Source organism: Kogia breviceps, chromosome 2 (assembly GCF_026419965.1).
Source record: "Kogia breviceps isolate mKogBre1 chromosome 2, mKogBre1 haplotype 1, whole genome shotgun sequence".
In the NCBI taxonomy this organism is placed as follows: Eukaryota; Metazoa; Chordata; class Mammalia; order Artiodactyla; family Physeteridae; genus Kogia; species Kogia breviceps.
Window position 1 is genome coordinate 32,983,303 of NC_081311.1, and position 26,443 is coordinate 33,009,745.

Genomic DNA, 26,443 nt, shown 5'->3' on the forward strand with positions numbered 1-26,443 from the left:
CTATACTTCAATTAAAAAAAAATATGTATATACTCAAACCAACAACATTATATGAAGGTCATCACTGCAAAAGAAATCAGCAAAAACTATGACTATGTTCTCTGACTTTAGAAAACTATGCTAGTTGCTGGAGTCTTTCAGTAGCATTTAAATAATACAATGTAGACCTGTGCTAAAAGTACAATGAAGTGAGAAATACTGATTAAGTAGACAAACAAATAAAACACCATATTAAATTTCACATTATCTTGAGGCTTTTAGGAAAGTTATTTTTAATTGAAAATATACTTTAACCGAAAAAACTGTCATACAACTGACCATGCAAATAATGAACTCCATACTGCCTGTATAAGAGGTTCAAGGGAAAAGACAGTAACAATATTTTAGCTGCCAGTACTGTCAGTCTCAAGATACTAAAGGCCCAGTGCATCCCAGGAAAGGAAATTTGGCAAAAAAGTTTATCCCTTTTATCTCCACATGTAGTTAAATATCCCCAAAATAATGAAGACTCATTTCAAGTAATTACTCTGCTTACGAGTTTTATTTACACAGTAATTGTTAATAGTGTTTTTTAATAAATTCCTTGTATTTACATTTTATATACACATTTATATTTGAAAGGTAAAGAAACTGTACAATAATAAAAATGAGAAAAAGACATACAGTAACTTAGGTCCAACTCTGGAGACAAATACACAAAAGTAAGATTAAGTTTAGGCAGGTAGTATAACCTCAATGAGATTACTGCCAGGGGTTACATTCCCTCTATCAGGGCCACCAATACCAAGGAAGTAGTTACCAGAGTTAAAATGTCATTCTAAAACCTATTAAGACCCTGGGTACTCCCTCAATATTTTATTATACTACTAGTTTCCACTAAGCAAGCTCCTAGGAGAGGAGTTAACTTCTGAGGGTTCCATTAGTGGTCCCTAGGCTAGAATGACCCATGGGGTAAAAATACATAGGTACCGTCTGGTCCCATACTCCTAAAGAGGCAGGCGCTACACTAACAAGGTTCTCAGGCTCGTTAGTTTGAAGACTATATACCACTAACAGAAATAGTGTGCTTAAGTGTTGTTTCAAACCAAATTGCAACATAAAAGCACACTATAAATCTGATTATTAACCAAATACCATTTTACATAGATATCACTCATGATATTCAAGTGATTTATTTTAGGTTTAAGAATTAAACGTATTATAATAAATTTAATGTCATTTTATCAATAATTAATCATTCTTTTATCCTAATATCAAAGTTACTCATTAGAAAAAAATTAATTTTACCTTTTACTCTTATTTCCTTTGATTAGAAAATTATACACAGTGTTTTACAAGTCATGGACTTGGCTACATATTAAGATTTCCAATTTCAAACTGGAATTAACAGATTTTACTACAGTGAAAGAATTTTAACTAACAAATTTAAAGTCTTGCCAAGTAGCATTCTAATTAAGAACTCTCAAAATTCATTACTTTTTACTCTTACCAGTGAAAAACCTCATTTATATTTATGGACTTACTCCCCACAAAAAAGCCTTCAGTCCATTAAAGTGCAAAGAAATTTCCTTCTACCAGTTAGCTTTCTTAAATTACTAGAGGAACAATTTCTTAGACTAGAAACGGAGAGGCTAAAATGCTCTGAGTGATAGGAATTCCTTGAAGAAATGAAACAATTTCCTTTCAAAAACAAATAGACATGGTACTGTGGAAAAACACCTACACAAATGCTAAACAATCTCCTACCAATATTTCCAGTTCCCAGATAACCTAAATTTGCCCCAACCTGTTAGTGAAGATAACTTCAGTGATGTAAATAATTTACAATCAACGTTGCTTATTCTTGGTCTATAATATCTTCAAAAGTGTGGAACTGGAGATAATATCTGTACTAAGGTGTTTATTTCAAATAGTATTTTGGAAGTTAAAGTAGTATTTAATAATCCTGTTCTGACCTCCAAAGTGCTAATTGTTATGCTTCTCCTTTATGCTAATTGTTAAAAAAGAAAAGATGTAAAAATTTGAACTATCTCCAAAGCTGTTAAAAAAATTTATTGCATTAAACTGTTCACTCCAAATTACGGAGTATGAACTAGCCATTTAAACTTTTTTCTTTGTAAAATGGCTCTCCCTATAAAATACTTTTTTATTAATACTGTCAATAGGTACTCATTTACTTCAGCCATGGATTCAAAATCAGCAGTTTTCCAAGTCTTGATTCTTTTAGCTTTCTTCAATATTTTCTTCCATGCTTTTTACATAGGAAACAAAATACTTTTATCAAACACATTTTTAAAAATATTGCAATTAGTCTGTTAATTTTGAAGATTAGCTTTTCAGAGCTGGACTATTATTCTTGTCTCCTTCTTTAATATCCTTCATCACAGATGCAAAGACCTGGAAATTATATAAAGTAAACATTAATCCTCAAAAAAACTACCATGCAGATTAAAGAGATTTAAAAAACTATAGTTTATTAACATGAAAAAGCTTTAGTATACATAACTCTGTTCCCTGAAAGACTGCCATTCTCAAATCCTCTTATTTGTTTCAACCCAATTTTATGATATATAGTTAGATTCCAGTTTTCATCACTTGCCAAGTATTATAAAATTACTGTTAGGTAACAAAACATCCTCTGGACCAATATTCTTATATTTTCATTTTCATAAGCAGTAAAACTTGAGAGCTTATAATGCCTACTGGCTATCATTCATGGAGCAAGTGTTAACACTATTTTTTATGTCATTTAACTTTCGACTGCCAATATATTTGCTTCCCTAACAAGACTAAGCATCTAAAAAGTCAGGATCATACATTATATTCTTTTTATTGCAAACCCTTAGTACACATCAGGTATTTAAAACAATTGTTGTCTATCTGAAATACCAAGGTAATTATACAATTGCCCTGGCAAATACATGACTATTGTAGGCTGTACTTCACTAAACTCATAAAATATTACTGGACTTACATAAAAATAAAGCCATAAGTCTGGAGAGGTAAAAGCAGGGCAATTCTTTTTTTTTTTTTTCAAAGTCAGAAATTATTTTTGAAAGTTTTTTAAAAATTTAAGCACTAATATTTGAGAAATACATGACTTTTTTTTTTTTTTTACAAGAAATAAACTGTTTTTATACATCTATTGTAAGTAGGAAAATGTCACTCTACCTGAGTCCATTTTTTGGTACTATTCTGCATCTGAATGGCTGCAATACAGGTGAACAGCTTTTCTGATGTGATATCTTCTGGCAATTTAGTTAGAAACTGTGCTATATGAATAAAGTCCATTTGTAGGAGAATATCTTCATATAATCGGAGGATTCCTAATCCAGTCCTAAATAAAAATTCCTCCCCATCTCTGCAAAACACATCCCAGACTCGACAGGCCAGATCAAGTGGTAGTGATTTGCTATATAGTGTGAAGATCCTAAAATTAGGGGGAAAGAGTCATTGGAATTTTTCATTTATTCATTCACTCATTAAGTATCTCTATATAAAAAGAACAGTGCTTAATTAGGGTGAAAAAGGCAAATAAGATATGGCTCCTTGGCTCAAAGAACGTGAGTAGTTGGAAATGAAGTAATAAATAACAAAAGTATGTGAATTTACAACCTTACGTCGAGATATGGCTTAATACAAACTAGAGTGGCAGAATAACCTCATGGTCAAGGGTATGGGCTCTGAAATCAGAATACCTGAGTGTGAATCTTAGATTTGCAACTTATTGAGTAAGATACTCATCCTTGCTGTGCCTCAGTTTCCTCATTAGTAAACAAAATAAAATTACCTAACTCTCAGAATTGTTTTGAAAATTAAAGGAGTTAATAAATGTAAAGTATTTGGAATAGTGCCAGGCACATAAGAAATGCTCAATAAAAGTTACTTCTTACTACTGTATGAGGAAACCAAGTACCATCTTTTAGTAATCTAAATATAAAACCATAAAGTCTGACTTTCCTCTTTTCTCTTTCCACAAACATCCACTGTTTTGTTTTCCCTTCCCTTCCCTTCACTTTACTTACTACTTCTTTTGGAGCATGTATACCCTCCAATAGAATCACCAAAATGGTTTTTCACATCCTTTCTGTTAATGTTTGATCATGTAAGTCTTTATCCAGTGGTACTCAGGGGTAGCACTCTGGTTGAGGAAGTAGGGAGAGTAGGTGCTAGAGAACTTCTCTTGATGTTGCCTTGGCAAAGAAGGTACACATTTTTATACAGACTGTGTTTATCTGAGGTACTGCTGATGAAACGTGCGTGAACAAGGGAACTAAAGGCTCTCCCACTAAAAAATGAAAAAAATTCCCTTTAGCACCGTCACTCATTTATTCCTCTTTGTTCTTGCACCACTGATCCTGGAATTTGTATGTTATAAGCTCAACAGAGGCAGTGAAACAAAAATCTGTGTCTACTTCTTAAGTTATAAACACATATTTAATTGCATAACAAAAAAACATACTCTTGGTAGTACAGAGAATACTAATTAACTGTTCAAAATGAGAAAGGGTACCAGTAGTGCCTAGGGAGTTTCTAGTATACAGTACTCACTCAGTATAATTCCATCCTGCTCCCTTTATCAATTGTGATCCTGCTTTGCCTCATGTTCACAGTCCTTAAGAGGGACAGTTGAGGAGTTTTTTTCCCCCTCCTTCTTTACAGATTTACAGTTTTGATCTTGGTTCCTTTGGGTCCCATATTATAAAACCCTCTCCCCATGATCTTGGGTCCTACTCAAAGGAATTCTAATGTTCCTAATGGGAATGGAAGAGAATACACTGAAAAATAACTTAGTTTTTTTTTCAAGCCTAAATAAAAGAAACCTCAAACAACTGGAAAGATACTTGATCAATGCCATTATTAATTTATTTTTCCATACTAAAACAATATTATTTATATGAAACCCACTGATGTTTAATAATTAGGATTTAAGGTTTAAATATTTCACATGTACTCCTAACAGTCTATCTTACGATCAACTGCTCCATCTCTTGGGCAAAGTTCACCCCCCTCTCTATAATCGATTTTACTGCTCACCAGAGTCCTAGGCAAAATTTCCAAGTTAAAACAGAAGAGCATTCATTGTAAAGTTGAAAAAAGACATTAGCACCTAAATAAGGCATCATTACTCGGTCAGAAAGCTGAATAAGGCCTTGGAAAAAAAACAAAGCCCTCAATAAAGAAACACTATCATAACTATCATAAGCCCTTGGTGTTAAGAATATTAAAGGAACAGCAACTAACTCTTTCTGAGAGTTTACTATGTACCAGGCATTGAATGAGATAATCCATGAAATACACTCTCACTACAACTCAAGATATAGATATTATTATTCCCATTTTATAGTTAGGAAACTGAAACACAAACTGAGGGATTCTGATTTCAACCCAGAGTCCATGCTCTTAATCAAATGCCTCCCCACAAAAATGTGAGAGTTTCTCTACATGTAAGCGCAGAGCTTTTTTTTTTTTTTTTTCCGGTATGCGGGCCTCACACTGTTGTGGCCTCTCCTGTTGCGCAGCACAGGCTCCGGAAGCACAGGCTCAGTGGCCATGGCTCACGGGCCCAGCCGCTCCGTGGTATGTGGGATCTTCCCGGACCAGGGCACGAACCCGTGTCCCCTGCATTGGCAGGCGGATTCTCAACCACTGCGCCACCAGGGAAGCCCATCGCGCAGAGCTTTTTATATGTATGATCCTGTGCATGAAATTTACTCTAGGCAAAAAGTTATACTTTGTTTCCTTTTAATAATTATATTTTATATATGTTATGACTTACCAGTCTATCAAGTATATGTCTGGTGTAAGACTGTAAGATTTGAAATGAAGAAACAGTTTGGAGAGATTTTCTTCAAAAAATACTTCAAACGTTGCAAAATATCTCAACATCTAAAGATAGAAATTTCAACAAAATTATTTGAGTATACTCTAGAAACAGAGAAAATAAATCCTTAATCGTAATAGAAAATCTTGCTTAACACCTCTGAGTCTTTTCATCAAGCATTCATAAAACTATAATAATTCAATGAAAAGCTTATTTTAGATCAGATTATCTTAGTCTTCTAATTACTGTTTTTCACTCTAAAAGGGCATTCAGACTATAGAAACTGACAGTCAAAGAAAAACAAAATTCATTCCAAATGTCCATACCATGCTGTGATCCACACGAAAAAAGGCTAACTGGCATGGCTTATTCAGGAGATTTGCAAATGCAATGAAGGCATCTGCCTCTTCCAAGTTGAGAATGAGAACTGCTGCTATGAAGGACATCCCTTGGACCTTCAAAGGGAAAAGAAATTAATCAAAATGTGCTTACAGTAATAATTCTATACAGTTTATTGTATTCCTGAAAAATTACAAAGTGACATTACAAAGTAGAATTAACCAAGTTTTAAAATTTCTTTTTATTTTCCAACAAAGGTAAATATAGAGAACCACTAAAAATTACGAAATCTCCCTAATTTTACTTTTCTTTCTTGCTCATGTGGTTTAAAAAGTATTAGGGAAAATTTTGGAAAAAAGAAAAAAGTATAAGCTTTTACTTGCTACAAAAGTCTATCTCAGTATTCTACCTAGTTTTCATTTTCTCTCAGTCTGAAGTATTTCAGAGTATAAACTCACAAAATTTAATGAAAATTAGGTGACTGTCTTCATTGTTATAACACATCTGTCTGAGGTAGAAAGTGAAGAACTAGGAACAAAAGAGATCTATGAGAAGTGCCGCTGAAATTCCAAGAAAGAAGAGGCTGTGGGGGTTAGGATAGTGAGGCTGGATTCCCGGAAGAGCAGCTGGAAAAATGAGGAAAAACCAATCTAAGATGGAAAAGACACGTCAGCAGAGACATATAGGGCCAACACAGTTGGAACAAACGATTTATAATGGGATTAATAGGGAAAATTAGAAAAAGTAGGATGCATTTACAAATTATGAAAGGTCTTCAGTAAAAGACTAAGCTATACAGGTGTTTGCTTGTGAGTTATGAGCAGCTATTGCATATTTTTTAGCAGATAAGTAACTACTGTTGTAAAAATATTCATTCTTTCATTAAAAAAATAGTTTACAGAGCACTTCTGGTAGAGATTTGTATATGACAGACTTACACAGAGAGACCAGGAGAACAAATAAAAGAGCAACAGATTGGTGTCTTTGGTTATTTTAAATATAACTGGAATGTGAACCATTACCAAATTTTTACAAGATATACTGAAGAAATTCCACAGATAAAACTTGTGTGATTTACTGATAGATTAAGTATGTATTATTCATTAATGCAGTTAAAAACCTATTTTATCAAACCACATCATGAAATATGTATTCCAATATAGTTTATACTACTCTTATCACATATTATAAAACAAGTCTGATTTGACTGACTGGCTTGCCAATTAGGCTTGCCATCACCAGTTAGGTTCTAAGGTGCTCATTTTATATAAATCCAATGAGCCAATAAATCTGTGTATTCTGTAGAGTATTAATGAAGAACTTGTTCATATATTTTTCTTTAAATGGATGATGACATATATAAACTCATTATAGTGTTAAAATTCTACTGGCTACACTTTTTAAAATACGTATGAGTTTTATTTTAAAATATCAATATTTAACAAGTACTAAAAATTAAATCCTTTACAATTAAACTTATAATGAAAAAATTTAAATGAACGTCAATTTAAAAATGTGAAGGAGTTACATAATGTTATTACAGAACACATAAGCAAGAGGGATTCTTTGTTCAAATTTGACTTCCTTCATAAGGACATATCCTTTAATATTACAACCTGCCCCATACCCAAACCTTCACTTCCCCTCAACCCATGCCATACTTTTTCCATAGCACTTATCACCTTTTAATATAACATATGATTTACTTATTTGTTGTTATTTATTGTCTGTCTCCTCCTTCTTAATTATAAGGATCAAAAAGGGAAGAATCTTTCTTTTGTTCACTGAAGTAAACAAAATGCCTAGAACAAAGCCTGGCATATAGCAATAAGCACATAATAAATATTTGTTAAGTGGATCAACAAACAAATATACAAATGAACATGCAACAAAATAGGGTAAATTGTACCACACAGCCACCCTATTGTGAGATCTCTAAAATTCTTCTATTTTAAGACAAAGGCAAGAAGATGAAGGTTTAATGATTTCTAGTTAAACATGACAAATTGAACATACAGTTTTCTTTGTTCCCTCCCAAATCCAACTAAAATAACAGTAAATAAAAAGATAAGTATTAACTTAGGAGGATGAAAAGAATGGAAAATAATATAAACAGTAGACAAAAGATGTCAACAACATTTTAGAAAATTTTAATTTAATTAAGTGGAGAATGTTGAAACTAAAATATGTGCAGAGGAGGAAGCCAATAAGCAGCAAGCCAATTCAGCCACAAAATCTGGAAAGCTCAGGAAGTGAAGTTATCACGTTCCTCTAAAATTGAAAGGTAGGGCTAAAACTAGGATTGGTTGAAAATCTGTGAAAGAAGCAAATCCCCTCCTCTATCCTGTATGGACAGGTATCCATCTACCTTTCCCTCAACCCAGCAGAACATAAGAGGTTTATCTCTGAAGGAACAGTCAGGAAAATGAGAGTTAGGGAGAAGGGGAGAAGGCACCACAGCAGGAACAATAAATAAAAGTTTACAAATTCAATGGTAAAATCCCCAGCTGCTCTCTGAGAAAGCTGGCTATCAGACTCATAAGCCTCTGGCAGGAGATGGGAAGATTCTTCTCTGGGTAAGTTAATATGACCAAGAAAAAAAACCCATAAACATACAGACATTTGGGAGCTAATACAACATAAGATATTATGAGATAAGAGAGATAAAATGTTTATATTCAAAAAACAGACTTGAGGGCTTCCCTGGTGGTGCAGTGGTTGAGAGTCCACCTGCCAATGTAGGGGACACAGGTTCGTGCCCCGGTCCGGGAAGATCCCACATGCCGTGGAGCGGCTGGGCCCGTGAGCCATGGCCGCTGAGCCTGCACGTCCGGAGCCTGTGCTGCGCAACAGGAGAGGCCACAGCAGTGAGAGGCCCGTGTACCGCAAAAAACAAACAAACAAAACAAACAGACTGAAACAAATACTTACATAACCAACATCAGGTCTGTAACAAGTATATGCCCCTAATATACTATGTAAGACATCATGATATGGGCCACCCTTAGAGGAGAGAAAAATGAAATGTCAAACTATACAAATAATTGTCTCTAAGTTAATTCTCAAAAAACATGTTAATAAACTTTACATTTCCTAAATGACTAGTTTTAGTCAGTATACTTTATCACTCCGCAAAGATGTTTTCTAAAGTATGAATAAAAAATATTTAATTATGGAAAACCAAAAAAGCCAAATAAACTCACTTGATGGCTAGATACAAGCTATGTAGTTTGTGTTCAATTTTAAAGATGTCTATATTTGGTACAATAAAATTATAATGAAAATAGATTTTTTCATTTCCTATAATACAGTTTCAGCAAGAGAAAACCATCAAGCTACATGAAATTCAGTTTATTAATAATTTTAATCTTAATGGTAAAATTTTTAATCTCATTTTATCAATATAAAGATAGAAGAATTCCATGAATAAAGACTTGAGTCATATAGACATATAAAATGTAATCATTTCTCTCCTCATAAAATAAAAACAACTTCATAACAGCCTCTGCACAAAAAATAAACTGTTTCTTCCTATTTTGACAGTATTATAATTATGAAAAATTGTAAAGTTTTGGAACAAACTTCTTTATATTTTAACAATTTACTAGGCAAAAATGTTAAAATTTAAAAATTTTACAGAATAGAAAGTAAAACAAAGAAATTCACTTCAGTGAAAACTCATCAAGTATCTTTATGTGCTATGCTAACTGCAATGCATTCAATCAGTGGAATAAAATAACAGAAATGCCTTTAGTATTTTCCTACTAGTTTTACATTTTTTATATAAAGGTCTACAATTTTTACAGTTTTGCCTTTTAAAAAATAATAGCTATGCAGTTACAGAATTTTTTTCCCTTGGATTAAAAAAAATAGTTGTTACAAGCTGGTTAGAAATCCTTACCTTCTGAAAGATGTAGAGAGATGGAAATGTACGGGATATGTCCAACTTAATTAATTCCAGACTGGCCTCCCGATCAGCAACAGATACACCTGCATTTGCCAGTAAGATAAAATTGAAATGATTACTTGACTATACCAAGTTTAATCTTACCAACACAGAATGATCACATAGCATATATGTTACTTAAGGAAAGTTAAAAGCTGAATAATTAAGAAATTTAAAGAAATGCCATATAGCTTTTGCTGGAACTTAGAACCTCTAATATGAAGAAAGTATCTATACATTTATCAGAAAGTTTTATGGTTAAAGATTTCTGCTTCTGGGTTTCATAGAAGATAGGGGAAGGCTACTGCTCCCACAATAACAACTAGGAAAAAGAACGAATTTCAAATACCACTTGTTTTAAAAAAGGCATAAGAGGGAATTCCTGGGTGGTCCAGTGGTTAGGACTCCATGCTCTCACTGCTGAGGGCCAGGAAAGTGGTCTAAAGGATTTAAATCCCAGAAAGAGAAGAGCCTTCCCTTTCCTAGGTGAGTGAATACCAGTGGCCATTTTTCTTCCTAGGGGCATCTGCCAAGTCTCAGAATGGGCTCAGGATTGAGTCTCCATAAACAAAGGTACTCTGCTTAGGGAAAGAGAAACCAGAAGAGCTTTTCATGGCCACATAAGACTGATGTGACAGAAAGGATCTGGAGGAGCCTGAATGTGTATTTGGCTCTACCTTGTGGGACTTCTGCTGAGTGCTAGTGTAGTGTAGAAGGCCACGCTGGAAGGACATAATGAAATAACTCATAAGCACATGGCCCTTGGGAGAATGTGTGTCATTGAAGAGGGGAGCCTGTAGTCAAAATAGGACAATTCGTCCTATCAACAAATTTGAAACCCAAGATTAACTAAGTCTATCTAAAGCTGTAATCTTACCCAACCTACCTCAGTTACTGACTGAATTGAGGCGATAACCCAATGGCCTAACAGAAAAGAGCATAATTCCTCTGAGGGGAAACACCAACTTCAATTTATACCTTTTAAAATTTATAATAACTGACATACAATTTAAATTTTTAAGATATGCAAAGAATCAGGAAAATATGATGTATAATCAAGGGAAAAACCAGCCAATAGAAGCATACCTGCAGATGATCCAGGAATGGAATTAAACAAGAATATTAACTGCTATAAATATGTTAAAGAAAATAGAGAAAATGAGTGAGGAAATGGGTGGGATGGAAAGATAAAGAATTTCCAGAGAAAAATAGAATCTATAAAAAGAACCAGGTAGACATTCTAGAATTATAAAGTGTAATTTCTGAAATTAAAGATATATATTGGGGCTTCCCTGGTGGTGCAGTGGTTGGGAGTCCGCCTGCTGATGCAGGGGACACGGGTTTGTGCCCCAGTCCGGGAATATCGCACATGCCGCGGAGCGGCTGGGTCCGTGAGCCGTGGCCGCTGGGCCTGCACGTCCGGAGCCTGTGCTCTGCAGCGGGAGAGGCCACAGCAGTGAGAGGCCCGCGTACCACAAAAAAAAAAAAAAAAAAAAAAAAAAAAAAAAAAAAAAAGATATATACTGGATAAATAGGATATATTTAATAGAATGGATATAAAAGAAGAGAGGATTCATGAACTTGATTACAAAAATCATCTAAACTGAAGAACAGAAAGAAAAAGAATTTTAATAAATAGTATAAGAGACTTATGGGACACTGTTAAATGGTCTTACATGTAATTGAAGTCCTAGAAGGAGAGGAAAGATGAGGCAGAAGTAATATTTGAAAAGATAATGGCCAAAAAAGTTTAATGACAACTACAAATTATAAACACCCAGGAAATAAGAAATCAGTAATTTAAATAGAATAGTTCTTCTGATTGAAACAATTCTTCATTTATATTTAATTTCTACTAAAATACAACTTTTACCACTTATTAATCATGACAAAATGTCTCTGAAGTAAATGCTCATAATTTTAATTCTTACGCTTCCAATATTTCATAAAAGTGAGTTTATAACTCAGGCTGAGGCCCTACCAATTAAAACTTCTTACATCTTCTTCCTTGCACTTTTAGTTTCTCACAAATAGCTGACATAGCTAACAGGTCTTGGGATGATACTTACATGAACACTTCTGCAAATGAAATCTTCTTTCTAACCTTGTTTAGTCTATTTTCCCCACCATACTGTTCACTTTTCTAAATTAGAAAAAAGAGTATTCAAGGAATTTAAGAGTTGTTTACATACTCATAGAAAACCACTATGAGATATGCACCATTTCTCTACCCTAAACCATGCTCATTTTTAGTTTTACTTATAGGGAAGAGAAAAATTTGCCTTCTATAAAGTAGAAAGAAAAGTGACTGGTAGATAAACAGCTCCCCATTATTCAAGGACAAGAAATATTTAAATAAATTTACCTAAATTTAATAAACTATGATGACAGGAAAAAAAAGTGTTCCTGTTTTCGCCAAAATGATTAGGAAAAAAAACTGATGAGAGCGGAGGGAAAGATGAGGTCTATGCGTGAATTAAATGAACAAAGGTTAAGGCACAATAAGAATTATAAATAATACATTAGGGAGTGAATGAAAGTCAGTGAGAGTCAGGGGAGACAACAGGTCACAAGTGAGGTGTGCAGATCATCTATCTTTAAGTTAAGTAAGAGTTGGCCTAAAAATACTGCACCCCATTAGTCTTACTGTTATGATTAAATCCTGGACTCTGGGGTCCAACAACCTGGATTTACATTACAGCTTCACTGTTCCCAAGTACTCTGAGCCTCAGTTTCCTCTTATATCATTCAGTATAATACCATCTACTTAAAGGGTTATAACATTAAAGGAGATAATGTATGTGAAGAATTACTACAGTTCCTGATACACTGTAAAAATCACACTAGTATCTCAGCGACTGGATTTTAAGAAATTTTTATTAACCACACACAAAAAATCACACCTTCTACATCATTCTCTGAATTTGTTTCACTGAAGCTTTTCCACCGTTCCTTTGCTCTTGAGAGGAAGATTTCATAAAGTTCTGGGGGAAAAAAAGAACAAAAATTCATAAATAATAGGAAATAAATTTATTCTCATATTTTCTATTTTTACTCTTACTTAAAAATAAAGAGAAAAAATCCTATTATAAGGTCAGATTTTTCTTATGTAGCAGGCATCAAAAATGTGGCAAATTGAAGTACCTGATTCTACCAAAACTATTCATTACTCAACCAGAAAGATAGCAAAGAAAATACTGCAGAGTGGTCATCCAAATAGCTACAATATAGAATGAATGTTAAGAGGCAGGAAAAGATGCTTCTGCTGAAGAAGTATCACTGTAGAATAGCAGAGACATGATTTTCTTGGAGTCAGTCAGATCTAGATTCAAATTCCAGCTCTGCCACTTACTACCTGTGGGACTTCAAGAAAGGTATTTGATCACTCTGGAACTTGGCTTTCTTCATCTGTAAACCGGAGAAAAACACCAGCTACTCATGGGGTTACTGATGATTAAATAAGATAATTTACATACACCTCCTGACACCTTATAGACCCTCAATAAATGCAAATGCTACTTCTTGCTTTCCTTCTCTCTTGAAACTGGTTTCTCCATTATGATATTGCTATCTAAGGCTACCTAAGCTATCCAAAGCTACCAAACTGCACATATTTCACCAGGAGGCCTACATACAAAAATCTCAACCCCTATCTTTTTACTTTAATTGCCCAATCACTTTTTGAGACTACCACTCTGTGCTTCCATATACAGCATCTCATTAAAACTTCAAGAACAAAAGAAATTGAAAATTTTTCTCAATTCTCAAATTTTAATTGTTTCTACTTTCTAACTACTATAGATATTTAAAAATACATAAAAATAGTAAATTTCCATGACAAAATAGCAAAAAGTAATTCTTGCCCAAATACCAACGTTTATATATTGCCCAAAATACCAAAAACATTTTTTATTTCAATTAATCTTTTTAAAAAAATGTATTTAGGGAATTCCCTAGTGGTCCATTGGTTAGAACTTGGCACTTTCACTGCTGAGGGTGTGGGTTTGATCCCTGGTTGGGGAACTAAGATATCACAAGCTGCACAGCATGGCCCCCAATTTTTTTTTTTATTAAAATATAAAACTAAAAAATGTATTTGTTTTTAAGGTAATATATGAATGTAATTTTCTAAAAAATTCAAACAGTACAAAACAGTATAGAGTGAAAAATAAATTTCCTTCCCTCCAATGCACTTTGTGTTTACCAAAACTCTAAAGATAAAAATATATGCAAACACAAGCATATACATATGTATTTTCCTTTAAAAAAAAGTGGCAACATATTACATGCACTGATTTGCATCTTGCTTTATCACATTGGAAGTTGGTTCATATTAGTAGAATAAATCTACTTTAGGTTTGTGGTGTTTTTTTTAGCAACTGCACAGTATCCCAATGTATGACTGTACCATAGTAAGTATACATAATACTGGGTTGGCCAAAAAGTGACTTTGGTTTTTAAGTAAAATTAAGAGACACATTTTTCATTTTCATCAAGAACTCTATTGAACAATGTATTCACCCTTTTGTTCCACTACCTTCTGCCATTTTTCAGGCAACTTCATAATTCCATCTTCCCAAAACTTTTTATCTTTTTGAGCAAAGAACTGTTTCAGGTGTCTTTAACAGTCTTCCAGGGAATTGAAATTTTTTCCATTAAGAGAATTTTGTAAAGACCTAAATAAATGGAAATCCGAAGGTACAATGTCTGGTGAATATGGAAGATGAATCAAAACTTCCCAGCCAAGCTGTAACAGTTTTTGCCCGGTCATCAAAGAAACGTGTGGTCTTGCGTTAGCCTGATGGAAGACTATGTGTTTTCTGTTGACTAATTCTGCACGCTTTTTGCCAAGTACCACTTTCAGTTGGTCTAATTGGGAGCAGTACTTGTTGGAGTTAATTGTTTCGTTTTCCAGAAGAAGCAAATAATGGAGGACTCCCTTCCAATCCCACCATATACACAACATCACCTACTTTGGACGAAGACCGGCCTTTGGTGTGGTTGGTGATAGTTCATTTCACTTGCCCCATGATCTCTTCTGTTCTACATTACTGTATGGTATCCACTTTTCATCGCCTGTCACAATTTGTTTTTTTTTTTTTTTTGCGGTGTGCGGGCCTCTCACTGTTGTGGCCTCTCCCGTTGCGAAGCACAGGCTCCAGACGCACAGGCCTAGCGGCCATGGTTCACGGGCTTAGTTGCTCCGCGGCATGTGGGATCTTCCCGGACCAGGGCACGAACCCGTGTCTCCTGCATCGGCAGGCGGATTCTCAACCACCGCGCCACCAGGGAAGCCCCACAATTTGTTTTAAAGGGAACTTTATTATGTATGTATGGCTGGGTCTTCGTTGCTGTGTGGGCTATCTTTAGCTGTGGAGAGCAGGGGCTACTCTTCGTTGCGGTGTGCAGGCTTCTCATTGCAGTGGCTTCTCTTGTTGCAGAGCATGGGCTTTAGTAGTTGTAGCTCACAGGCTCTAGGGTGCAGGCTCAGTAGTTGTGGCGTATGGGCTTAGTTGCTCTGCAGCATGTGGGAGCTTCCCCGACCAGGGCACAAACTTGTGTCCCCTGCATCGGCAGGCGGATTCTTAACCACTGCGCCACCAGGGAAGCCCCACAATTTGTTTTAAAAACATAACATTTCGGGCTTCCCTGGTGGCGCAGTGGTTGAGAATCCGCCTGCCGATGCAGGGGACACGGGTTCGTGCCCCGGTCCGGGAAGATCCCACGTGCCGCGGAGCGGCTGGGCCCGTGAGCCATGGCCACTGAGCCTGCGCATCCGGAGCCTGTGCTCTGCAACGGGAGAGGCCACAGCAGTGAGAGGCCCGCGTACCGCAAAAAAAAAAAAAAAAAGAAGAAAAAAAAAAACCATAACATTTCAGTAGAGAATCGCATGTGGAAATATGGTCAAGGTTTTTTTTTTTTTTTTTTTTTTAGCTTAACGTATGTGGAAACCAAACATCAAAGTGATTCATATAACCAAACTGGTGCAAATGATTTTCAATGCTTGATTTGGATTTTTTGAGTATGTTGGCTATCTCCCTCGTGGTATAACATTCGAGTGTTCTCAATTAATGTCTCAATTTGATCGCTATCAACTTCAACTGGTCTACCTGACCATGGAACATCGTCCACAGAGAAATCTTCAGCACGAAACTTCACAAACCACTTTTGACACGTTCAATCAATCAAAGCACCTTCTCCATACACTGCACAAATCTTTTTTTGCCATTTCGGTTGCGTTTTTACCTTTCTTGAAATAATAAAGCATAATATGCCAAAAACGTTGGTTTTTTTCTTCCATCTTCAATATTAAAATGGATACACAAAAATTCACTAATTTTGATAAGTCTTTTAAAATTCATGCTGATATGACAGCTGTCACGTACAATCTAACAAAAGTGTTCTGAATGAAGTTAAAGATAACTAAGTGCTACGAGCCATCTTACAGATAAAAACGAACGAACCTTTTGGCCAACCCAATATATATACTAACAAGAACCAGATCATTATAAAATTGCTGACTTTCACATTTTAAATAGACTCTTACTATTCTGATCCTTTCTCCCTGCTGTTCACTTCTTGTTACTACTCATGGTTTGGAAAGAAGAATTTTTAAAAGAACAAAAAACTTAAAATTTCTATTATTTGTGCCCAACTCCATCAATGTTTTGATATAAGACGTAGATATAATCTTAAAATTTAGATATATCATTTTTTTGCAATTCTTAAACTGAGGTTTGCACTTTTTCATTTCAAAATGATTCCAAGCTCTAGGAATTCCAGTTTCACTGTTCTACTCAAACTTCAAAACTGTCTTAGAAAAAGAAAGGCTCACCAAATAAATACATCACTTTTGGAAGTCACAAAATTGATCCAATAATAAAAATGCAGCAATGCATTTCCAAACATCAAAGGATATCTCTTCAGGGAAGAGTTACAGTGCTCATCTATAGTAAGATGACCTGCATCTCAGTTCAATTCCATGCTTGACTGGGCATGTCACACATTTTATTCTGTATATACAAATGTAGAGCTTGAAGCAGACTAAAGAAGTACCTTGGATTTGAGCAGAGAATACTTTGAGATCAGTGTATGTTGCACTTTCTTGTTTTCTGATAGTAATGATACTGTATGCATTCTCAGTAAATTTCACTTTCACTATAATTTGATATTCATCATCACAAATAACTATTAGAACACTCCTTTGAGATAGCTAATTATCTTATCCCCATTTACAGATGAAGAAAACTAAGACCTCTAGATGTTAAGTAATTTGCCCAAGGTCACAAACCTAATACAGAGTGGAACCAAGATTTGAACCACATTTGACTGACTTTAGAAGCCCTATTCTTAGTTACTATTCTCTAATGGTTATAAATTTCATGATTAAGACAAATACAACAGGAAAAGAGTCACACTATTAGAGCCCCTAAAAGTAAACAAAGTTATCAAAACTAAATTTACTTCCACTGAAATTTAGCTTTCTTCCCACCACTAATGAAAAAGAAGAGCATGAGTACCCATTTCACTCCTGAATACGTAACTGTTTAGTAGAGAGAAGCTAAAATGACTTTGAAAATAAATGACCTATTTTACAAACCTTACAAATTTCAAGCTTAAAAAATAACTTTTTGATTAGAGAATCACAAAAGATTAATACCAACTTAACCAATGTTTTAATGTCTAAGTTGTCAGGATACCTAAAAGTGTAAAGCCAAAATTCTCAAAAAAAACCAAAACTGCAAACAAAACTTCAAATAGCCACCAATACTTCTTCATCTCACCTATATGCAAAGCTGATTCCTAAAACTTTAACCAATATAATACCTTTTCTAGGCTTAATTTAAAATTCAATTCTTGCCCTAAATTCTAATTTTTTAATTAAAAACAAAGTCAAGTTAAAATGACATGTTCATTATAGGACTTTTGTGAAAATCAATTTTATAAACTATACATGATCATGCTATTCAAAGTTGGCATCACTTTTTTTTTTTTTTTTTTTTTTTTTTTTGTGATATGCGGGCCTCTCACTGTTGTGGCCTCTCCCGTTGCGAAGCACAGGCTCCGGACGCGCAGGCTCAGCGGCCATGGCTCACGGGCCCACCGGCTCCGCGGCATGTGGGATCTTCCCGGACCGGGGCACGAACCCGTGTCCCCTGCATCTGCAGGCGGATTCTCAACCACTGCGCCACCAGGGAAGCCCGGCATCACTTTTAAGACTAAAGATAAACATTTAGATTTTTGTTATAAATTCTGTACAACTATATATAATGCTGATTGCTATAATGAATATCCTTGTAGAAAAGCTTTTGAAACCAGTCCTGATTATTTATTTACTTAAAGTGTTAGAACTGGAATAAATCCATCAAAGGTTACATTTTTTGATGCTTTTGGTAAATATTTCTAAATTATTTTCAGTCATACTCTATGTGGGTAATTTTCATTAATTTTAATCACCTCTGAGGAGTAAAAAAAAACAGGTACCTTGATGTTGTTTTTTTGTTTTTTTTATTTTTTGGCTGCACTGCACGCATGTGGGATTTTAGTTCCCTGATCAGGGATTGAACCTGCACCCAATAAATTGGAACCTTGGAGTCTTAACCACTGGACCACCAGGGAAGTCTTGATGTTGTTTTAACATGTATGTCTTTTATTTAGCAATCACTAAGAAAATGGTTAAATAAATTATACTATAGCCAAACAGTGGAATACAGTGCAGCTACAGTACATATAAGTGCCCCTTTTATGCACTGACATCGAGGGATGTTTGGATGGTTTGCGGGAAAAAAATAAAACAAAAGGAAGAAAAAAAGAGAAGGCTTAAAAATTATCATATGTAGATGTACACTTTTTTATGTGCATAGAAAAAAGATCTGGAAGAACATACACCAAATTCCTAACTGGTACCCAGAGTAGGATCAAGAGCAGAAGTTTGGGTGGAAGAGGGGGACAAAACATGCAGTTTGTACTTTACTATTGCTTGACTTTTTTTCAATAAATATGTAAATAAAAAATTTTAAGTAACAATGTATTATTTATATTATTATATTAAAGTCCCTAAGTCTTTCCGTGGTACCTTTATCTGGCATTATCATTATCACTCAGACCATTTAGTATCTTTTATTACTAATTATTTTACCCTACTGATAATATCCTTATTGTATGTAATTTTTTTAGTTCATCAAAACTACACTACATTTTACTCCTACCTACATTTTACTCCTATGCATCAAGGTTTTAAGAAACTTAATAAAAACAGTGAGAATCTTACTTCTTTTTGTGTTTTAAACTTTAAAATTTTTAAATAAAAAAATTCAAAATGACTGGTTTGGGTAGAAAGATAGGAAAAGAAATTTCTAGCTTTCCCTCAATATTTATGGTTTTTTGATAAAAGAGGAAACTTTTCCACAACTATTTTATTTTTCCTTGTATATGTTTATTCACCTATTGTTACCTAGACCCAGAAGTTTTTGAAGTTAAGAAGATATTCAGATGTCAAGATTATTATTGATGGTTGTAAACTAAAGGAAAACCCACAAACCTTATTTATATAATATGAAATATAGTAAATTACTTATCAAATCTTACCAGGTTTTAGAAGGGGGTAGGGAATGAAGCATGCTCTTAAAATGACATATATGGTATATGGCCATACACGGCCTTTGCAAATGACCAATCTACTAATCTGCTTTGGAACGCTGAAGATGGCTGTTTGCATGGTGGGAGTAACTGAATATAGAATACAAACCAGGAGTGATATTTAGTTCATTTCCTACAGCTAGACTCCAAACTTTCCCACGGACACTAGGGGGCAATCCCTGCCACCACAATTCTCGAACTCTTCTTGTACTACGCCTAGAATTAAAGGGGGAGAAAAAAAGGAGAAAGTTACTTTTTATACCAAAAACACTAGTTGCATGAAGGTTTATCTAGTCTATGACCAAGTGACTTAATGATTTTTCAGAACACAGAGAGTTAAGTATGTGATGCACTCTTTTCTTGGGTTCATGTATGTAGGCAAAAAAAGCCTAAAAATATATAGTAATTTAAAGGGAACTGCTTTCTACAACTGCCACTTATACTAAGGATACAATGAGAGTATCAGAAATATGGGGACAATTATGAAAAAAGAAGATAAAAGGAACATAAAAATGTGTTGTCAATTCAGGACCAAAAACAAAATCACAACATATTTACTATGGGTAAAGCCCTAGTCTTTGAGAGGCAGCACAGTCTACTGAAAGAAGTGTGGGCTTTAAAATCAGATAGACTTGAGTTCAAATCTGGTTAACCATTAATTGTACAACCCTGGACAAATCACTTAACCTCTCTGACTTTGAGCTTCCCTATAAGATAAATGGGAGTAAAGGTTATAAGAATCAAATGTGATTACTTGTATAAAAAGCCTAATATAGTATCTGTCACACTGTGACAATATTCAACAAATTTCCAATGCACATCCTACACTAGGCATTGCAGAAGACATCTCCTACCGTCCAGTCTAGTGGAAAAATAAGGTATGTATAAAAATACTGTCAAAAAATAAAAGGCAAAGTAAGGCAAGAAGTGTATTAGTCTCAAAGTATAATGAGACATCACAGAAGGGAAAGATCATATATATCTTACTATCTTGATTATGAGAGAAGCATATTAGAAGCCACTTTAATATTTAACATTTAATAAATGCATATTACAATGAATGTACATATTTAACATTTTCTTTGCCATAAAACCTGCTATTACATCAATAGTGCATCTTGCAATAGATGGTATGTTAGAATTAAGAAAATATGGTAACTGAGGAAATTAGAAGTTTCATGGATCAACTAATATTTCAGATGGGACTCAAATGATAGGTAAAATTCTGACACGCACAGAGGGTGGTCAGTAAGGGAAGTAGGCATTAGAGACTGAGGGATTTACAAAAGCTAAGCACAGAGATAAGCATGAAAATTTTCAAACATTGGTTAATAGTATAATTTAGCCAAAACATAAGATACATGCTGGAAGTCATAAAAATACAAAATTGGAAATGAGATCTTTGGAGACAGACTGAAATTCAGGAAAAGTCTGCTTACTTACATTACTTCCCAATTGGGTAGTATTTCATTGATCCAAATTACCATTGCACTTGCAATGTTTTCTTCCTGTTTAAATCTTTCTTTCATTATTTTTTTTCTTTTATGTGCTTCTTTAATTTCTGTTTTAAACAAGTAAAAATTATTTCATGAATAGATTCATGAATAATATCTTCATTTATAAATTAAGATACTAGTAGTCACAGGTTTATGACAGAGTCTCTCATAGATAGTCTGCTGCCTTTCTCCTCATAATAATTTTGTAAAAGTACTTACAGAAAAATTGTGATTCTAGAATGACATTTTATTTCTCGTTAAGAACAAATTTAGTTAGAAAAATAAGAAATCAGCATCATCTTAAAGACAGGCTTGGTCAATTTCACCATCTTCCATCCTACTGAAATTAATTTCCTACTGATACCAATAAATTAAATATACCAATTGGAGTTAAAGTTTATACCTCGTTTTTTAGCCTCGGCCACCATCTCATCATACTCTTGTCTGTGACGTAAAGCTTCTTCCACAGATTTGGCAGGAAGATTTCTGAGGAAAAAAAAAATTTACGTCAACTTTTAAAACACTAACTTAAGTTTATTGACTTCTGTTCTTTTTATAGCTGGATACAAAGAATTTCTAACCCAACCTTCACATTTCATACATTAAGAAAGTATAAGGTGCTTGCTTCGGCAGCACATATACTAAAATTGGAACGATACAGGGAAGATTAGCATGGCCCCTGTGCAAGGATGACACGCAAATTCATGAAGCGTTCCATAATTTTTGATTCACTTTGCTGTAAAGCAGAAACTAACACAACATTGTAAAGCAATTATACTCCAATAAAAAGATGTTAAAAAAAAAGAAAGTATAAGGTTGAAAAGAACTCTGCATCTTAGAAAAGAATCAGAATCCAGGTTGCTAATATTTGCTATACATGTATATATAAACTTATATATCATATATATTTATTTATATATCATTTAAACATGTCCAATTTTAGCCAATAATCCTAGGTTATTTGTTAAACCCACTTACTATAGTTTTTTTTTTTTAGTCAACTTAAAAAAAAATTATTTATTTATTTGGCTGGGTCAGGTCTTAGTTGCAGCCTGAGGGATCTATTTCCCTGACCAGGGATTGAACCCAGCCCCCCTGCATTGGAAGCGTGGAGTCTTAACCACTGGACCACCAGGGAAATCCCTAGTCAACTTTTTTGAGGTATAATTTCACACAACAAAACGGACAAACATATTTTAAGAGTACTGTTTGTTGAGTTTTGACAAATTTATATACCTGTGCAAACAACACACCAATCAAGATACAGAATGTTCCTATCATTCCAGAAAGTTTCTTTTTGACCCCTTTACACTTAATATTTACCTACCTCCTAGCTTAAGCAATCACATATCTGATTTCTATCACTACAGATTAGTCAGTTGCCTTTAAAGAATTTTGTATAGATTCTTTTGTGCCTGGCTTCTTTGGCTCACCATATATATATATATATATATATATATATATATATATATATATATATATATATAAAGTTTTTATTGGAGTATAATTGCTTTACAATGGTGTGTTAGTTTCTGCTTTATAATAAAGTGAATCAGTTATACATATACATATATCCCCATATATATCTCTCCCTTCTTGTGTCTCCCTCCCTCCCACCCTCCCTTATCCCACCCTTCTAGCTGGTCACAAAGCACCGAGCTTATCTCCCTGTGCTATGCAACTGCTTCCCAAGAGCTATCTATTTTACATTTGGCAGTGTATATATGTCCATATATACACTACCACTCTCTCACTTTGTCCCAGCTTACCCTTCTCCCTCCCCGTGTCCTCAAGTCCATTCTCTAGTAGGTCTGAGTCTTTATTCCTGTCTTGTCCCTAGGTTCTTCATGACCTTTTTTTTTTAGATTCCATATATATGTGTTAGCATATGGTTTGTTTTTCTCTTCCTGACTTACTTCACTCTGTATGACAGACTCTAGGTCCATCCACCTCACTACAAATAACTGAATTTTGTTTCTTTTTATGGCTCAGCATATTTTCGATATTCATCCACGTTGTTCTATTAGTAATGTATTCCTTTTAATTGGTGAATAATGTTCCATTTAGCTATGTGGATGGACATTTAGATTGTTTCCAGTTAGATGCTACTATGAATAAAAACTACTATAAATATTCATTTCAAGTGTGGCTATCTGCATTCATTTCTCTTGGTAAATACCTAAGAGCAGAATTTCCTAGATCATAATGTAAGTACAGTCATATTTTTATAACAAAATACTTTCTACTTTACTAGAGATTTAAGATATCATTCTGAATAAAAATTTGATAATCAGTTACTTGCATATACCGTATTTTGGTTTATAAAATCAAAGGCTTCACAGAGGCAGTGATTTAAATACATGACTATGCAAGAAGAAACACTTGAATATAACCATATCCAAATATGTCATAATAAGGTCCAGTTTTTGGAATTAGATTTTAAAACTATTTTCAACAGGCTAGGTGGAAAAGGTATGTGACAAACTTTCAAATTATACATTCTACTTCTTTTCTTGAGTTAGTCAGATTCCTCAGTTATGTTGTGGCAGGGAGGAATATGGTTAAGATTTCTGTTTCAGGCCATAATGGAATAAGAGAGATCAGGTTTATCCTCTTTTCTTAATTAATTAGAAAAATGAGTTAAATATATTAAACAACAGTTTTTAAGATGATTGGACAACAGGCAGCACAAGACAGTGGTCCTTATAAGAAAGGAAATAAGCAAGGAAACCCTGCAAGTACCTGACCTTACAGCCTGTTTCCAGGTCTCAGTGGTAGGAGAGAGTGCCAAAACAGAGACCACCAGTCTTGCTGAGTTGAGGAAATAGAGTTTGAAGTTGGGGAGTCCAAGACAGCCAGAATTTGCATAACAGAGTACCAGAGAGAAGGGAGCTGCAGAGGCTTTGCCTGAACACTGTCTATGCACGCGTGTGATTAAACTATGGTGGCCAGGGAAAGAAACACAAGAAATAGGCAGAACAATCTCAAAATCACACTGGACTGACCCGTCAAAGTAGAAAGACCTCCTAATAGACAGGATATCAGATAGAGTCCTTAGGGTATTGCCTCAGTAGTAAGGATAAATTAGCCCTAAACTAAAGGCTGTTCTGGAAGTACCCTAACAATGCTTGTATCAAAAGGATCAAATCAATTCCAAATAACTTAACTGCATACCAAACCAAAAAAATATTTAAAGGAATACAAGAAAGTCCAATATCCAACCATGTAAAAATACAATAGCTGGTATCCAATAAAAATTAGCAGGGATGTAAAGAATCAGGAAAATACAAACCATAATGAGAAGAAAAATCAATCAGCAGAAATAGTGCAGAAATGTCAGATAACAGGATTATAAATCAACGACGATAAAACTGCTGTTATAAATATACTCAAGAAGGTAGAAGAAAACAGGAGCATGATAAGAGAAACTCAGATCCAAATCAAATGTCTACAGATGAAAATTTCTAAAATGATAAATTCAAAAGATGGGATTGACAGCAAATTATATACTGCAGAAGAAAAAAATATAAGTGAACTTTAAGATATAATAATATAAAACTACACAAGACGAAATAGAGAGAAAGAATACCCCCCCAAACCCACAAATGAGCTATGGGACATGGAAAAATATGAAGTAACATGTTTAATGGACATCTCAGAAGAAAGGAGGGAGGGCAGAACAAAAAACTGTTGAAGAAACGAAGGCTAAAATTTTTTCCAAAATAGATACAAAACTATAAATGCACAGACACATTAAGCTCAATGAACCCCAAACAGATGGAACATGCGAAAACCATACCAAAGCAACCATAATCTAATTTATGAAAATCACATAAAGGAAAGCCTTAAAAGCATTCAGAAAGTAAAAGAATTCACTGAAGGCTGAAGAAGTCAACAAAGACATGAAAGAAAGGAAAAGCCTTACTCTTAAAGGATTTATGTAGGTGAGGGACCTCCCTGGTGGTCCAGTGGTAAAGAATCTGCCTTCCAGGAACTTCCCTGGTGGCGCAGTGGTTAAGAATCTGCCTGCCAATGCAGGGGACACGGGTTCAATCCCTGGTCCGGGAAGATCCCACAGGCTGCGGAGCAACTAAGCCTGTGTGCCACAACTATTCAAGCTCCTGCGCCTAGAGCCCATACTCTGCAACAAGAGAAGCCACTGCAATGAGAAACCCGCACACCGCAATGAAGAGTAGCCCTGGCTCACCTCAACTAGAGAAAGCTGGCACACAGCAACAAAGACCCGATGCAGCCAAAAAAAAAATAAATTAATTTATTTTTTAAAAAAAGAATCCACCTTCCAATGAAGGGGATACAGGTTCGATCCCTGGTCAGGGAATTAAGATCCCACATGCCGCAGGGCAAGTAAGCCTGTGCACCGCAACTAGAGAGCCTGCGCACTGCAACTACCGAGCCTGTGCGCTCTGGAGCCTGCATGCCACAACGAAGAACCTGCGTGCTGCAACAAAAGATCACATGTGCCACAACTAAGACCCGATGCAGCTAAATAAATAAATATTTTAAAAAAGAATATATTCTTAACAATAAACCAACTGGTTGACAGTCAGTAGTTGCATGGCATAAAAGGCAAAAAGGACAAATACATCATAAGTACATATTAAATGTCAAGAAAAGAAAAATAACTGCTCTATCATGTGATGATAAGGTGGGGGCGTGTATTGGCAAAATAAGTGAAAAGGATTAAGCAGTACAAACCTCCAGTTATATAATAAATAAGCCACAGCGATGTAATATACAGCATAAGGAATATGGACAATAATATTGCAATAACTTTGTATCGGGAGGGATGGTTACTAGACTTATTGTGATCATTTCACAATGTATGTAAATGTCAAATTATTATGTAGTAGTATGAGTAGATGAAAATATACTTATGCAGTGACTTTTCCAATTTTCAGTTTGTATTATTAAATCTGTATCATTAAAGATATTATGCTATAATACAGAATATATACAATTCATACATTAATTTGGTAAAAAGATGAGGTAGACAAAAAAGTCACTTTTTTTTCCCCCTGAAACATAATACTGTACATCAACTATGTTTCAATTAAAAAAAAAAAAAGATAAGGCAGAGGAAGGTTGAAATAGGAACAGATATAAAAAGCCAAGGGGCTTCCCTGGTGGCGGGGCTTCCCTGGTGGCGCGGCTTCCCTGGTGGCGCAGTGGTTGAGAGTC

The 26,443-nt window shown here is 34.7% G+C and overlaps 1 protein-coding gene and 1 non-coding gene across 5 annotated transcripts in view; one reads left to right on the forward strand and one right to left on the reverse strand.

Annotated features, from left to right (window-relative positions):
• Positions 1-522: 522 nt before the first annotated feature.
• TBC1D12 (TBC1 domain family member 12) overlaps positions 523-26,443 on the reverse strand; it is a 128,413-nt gene continuing 102,492 nt past the window's right edge. For all 4 annotated transcript variants that reach the window (XM_067025030.1, XM_067025031.1, XM_059054499.2 and 1 more), the window contains 10 exons: positions 21,648-21,730; positions 21,192-21,309; positions 19,858-19,964; positions 13,013-13,093; positions 10,065-10,153; positions 9,095-9,166; positions 6,151-6,279; positions 5,780-5,889; positions 3,172-3,430; positions 523-2,397 (listed from right to left, as the gene is read on the reverse strand). In XM_067025030.1, the coding sequence (XP_066881131.1) occupies positions 2,329-2,397; positions 3,172-3,430; positions 5,780-5,889; positions 6,151-6,279; positions 9,095-9,166; positions 10,065-10,153; positions 13,013-13,093; positions 19,858-19,964; positions 21,192-21,309; positions 21,648-21,672 (1,059 nt within the window). In that variant the 5' untranslated portion in view covers positions 21,673-21,730 and the 3' untranslated portion in view covers positions 523-2,328. The remainder of the gene's footprint in view (positions 2,398-3,171; positions 3,431-5,779; positions 5,890-6,150; positions 6,280-9,094; positions 9,167-10,064; positions 10,154-13,012; positions 13,094-19,857; positions 19,965-21,191; positions 21,310-21,647; positions 21,731-26,443) is intronic.
• LOC131751757 (U6 spliceosomal RNA) lies at positions 21,862-21,968 on the forward strand. Its single transcript, XR_009334315.1, has one exon. It is a non-coding gene; the product is annotated as a U6 spliceosomal RNA (small nuclear RNA).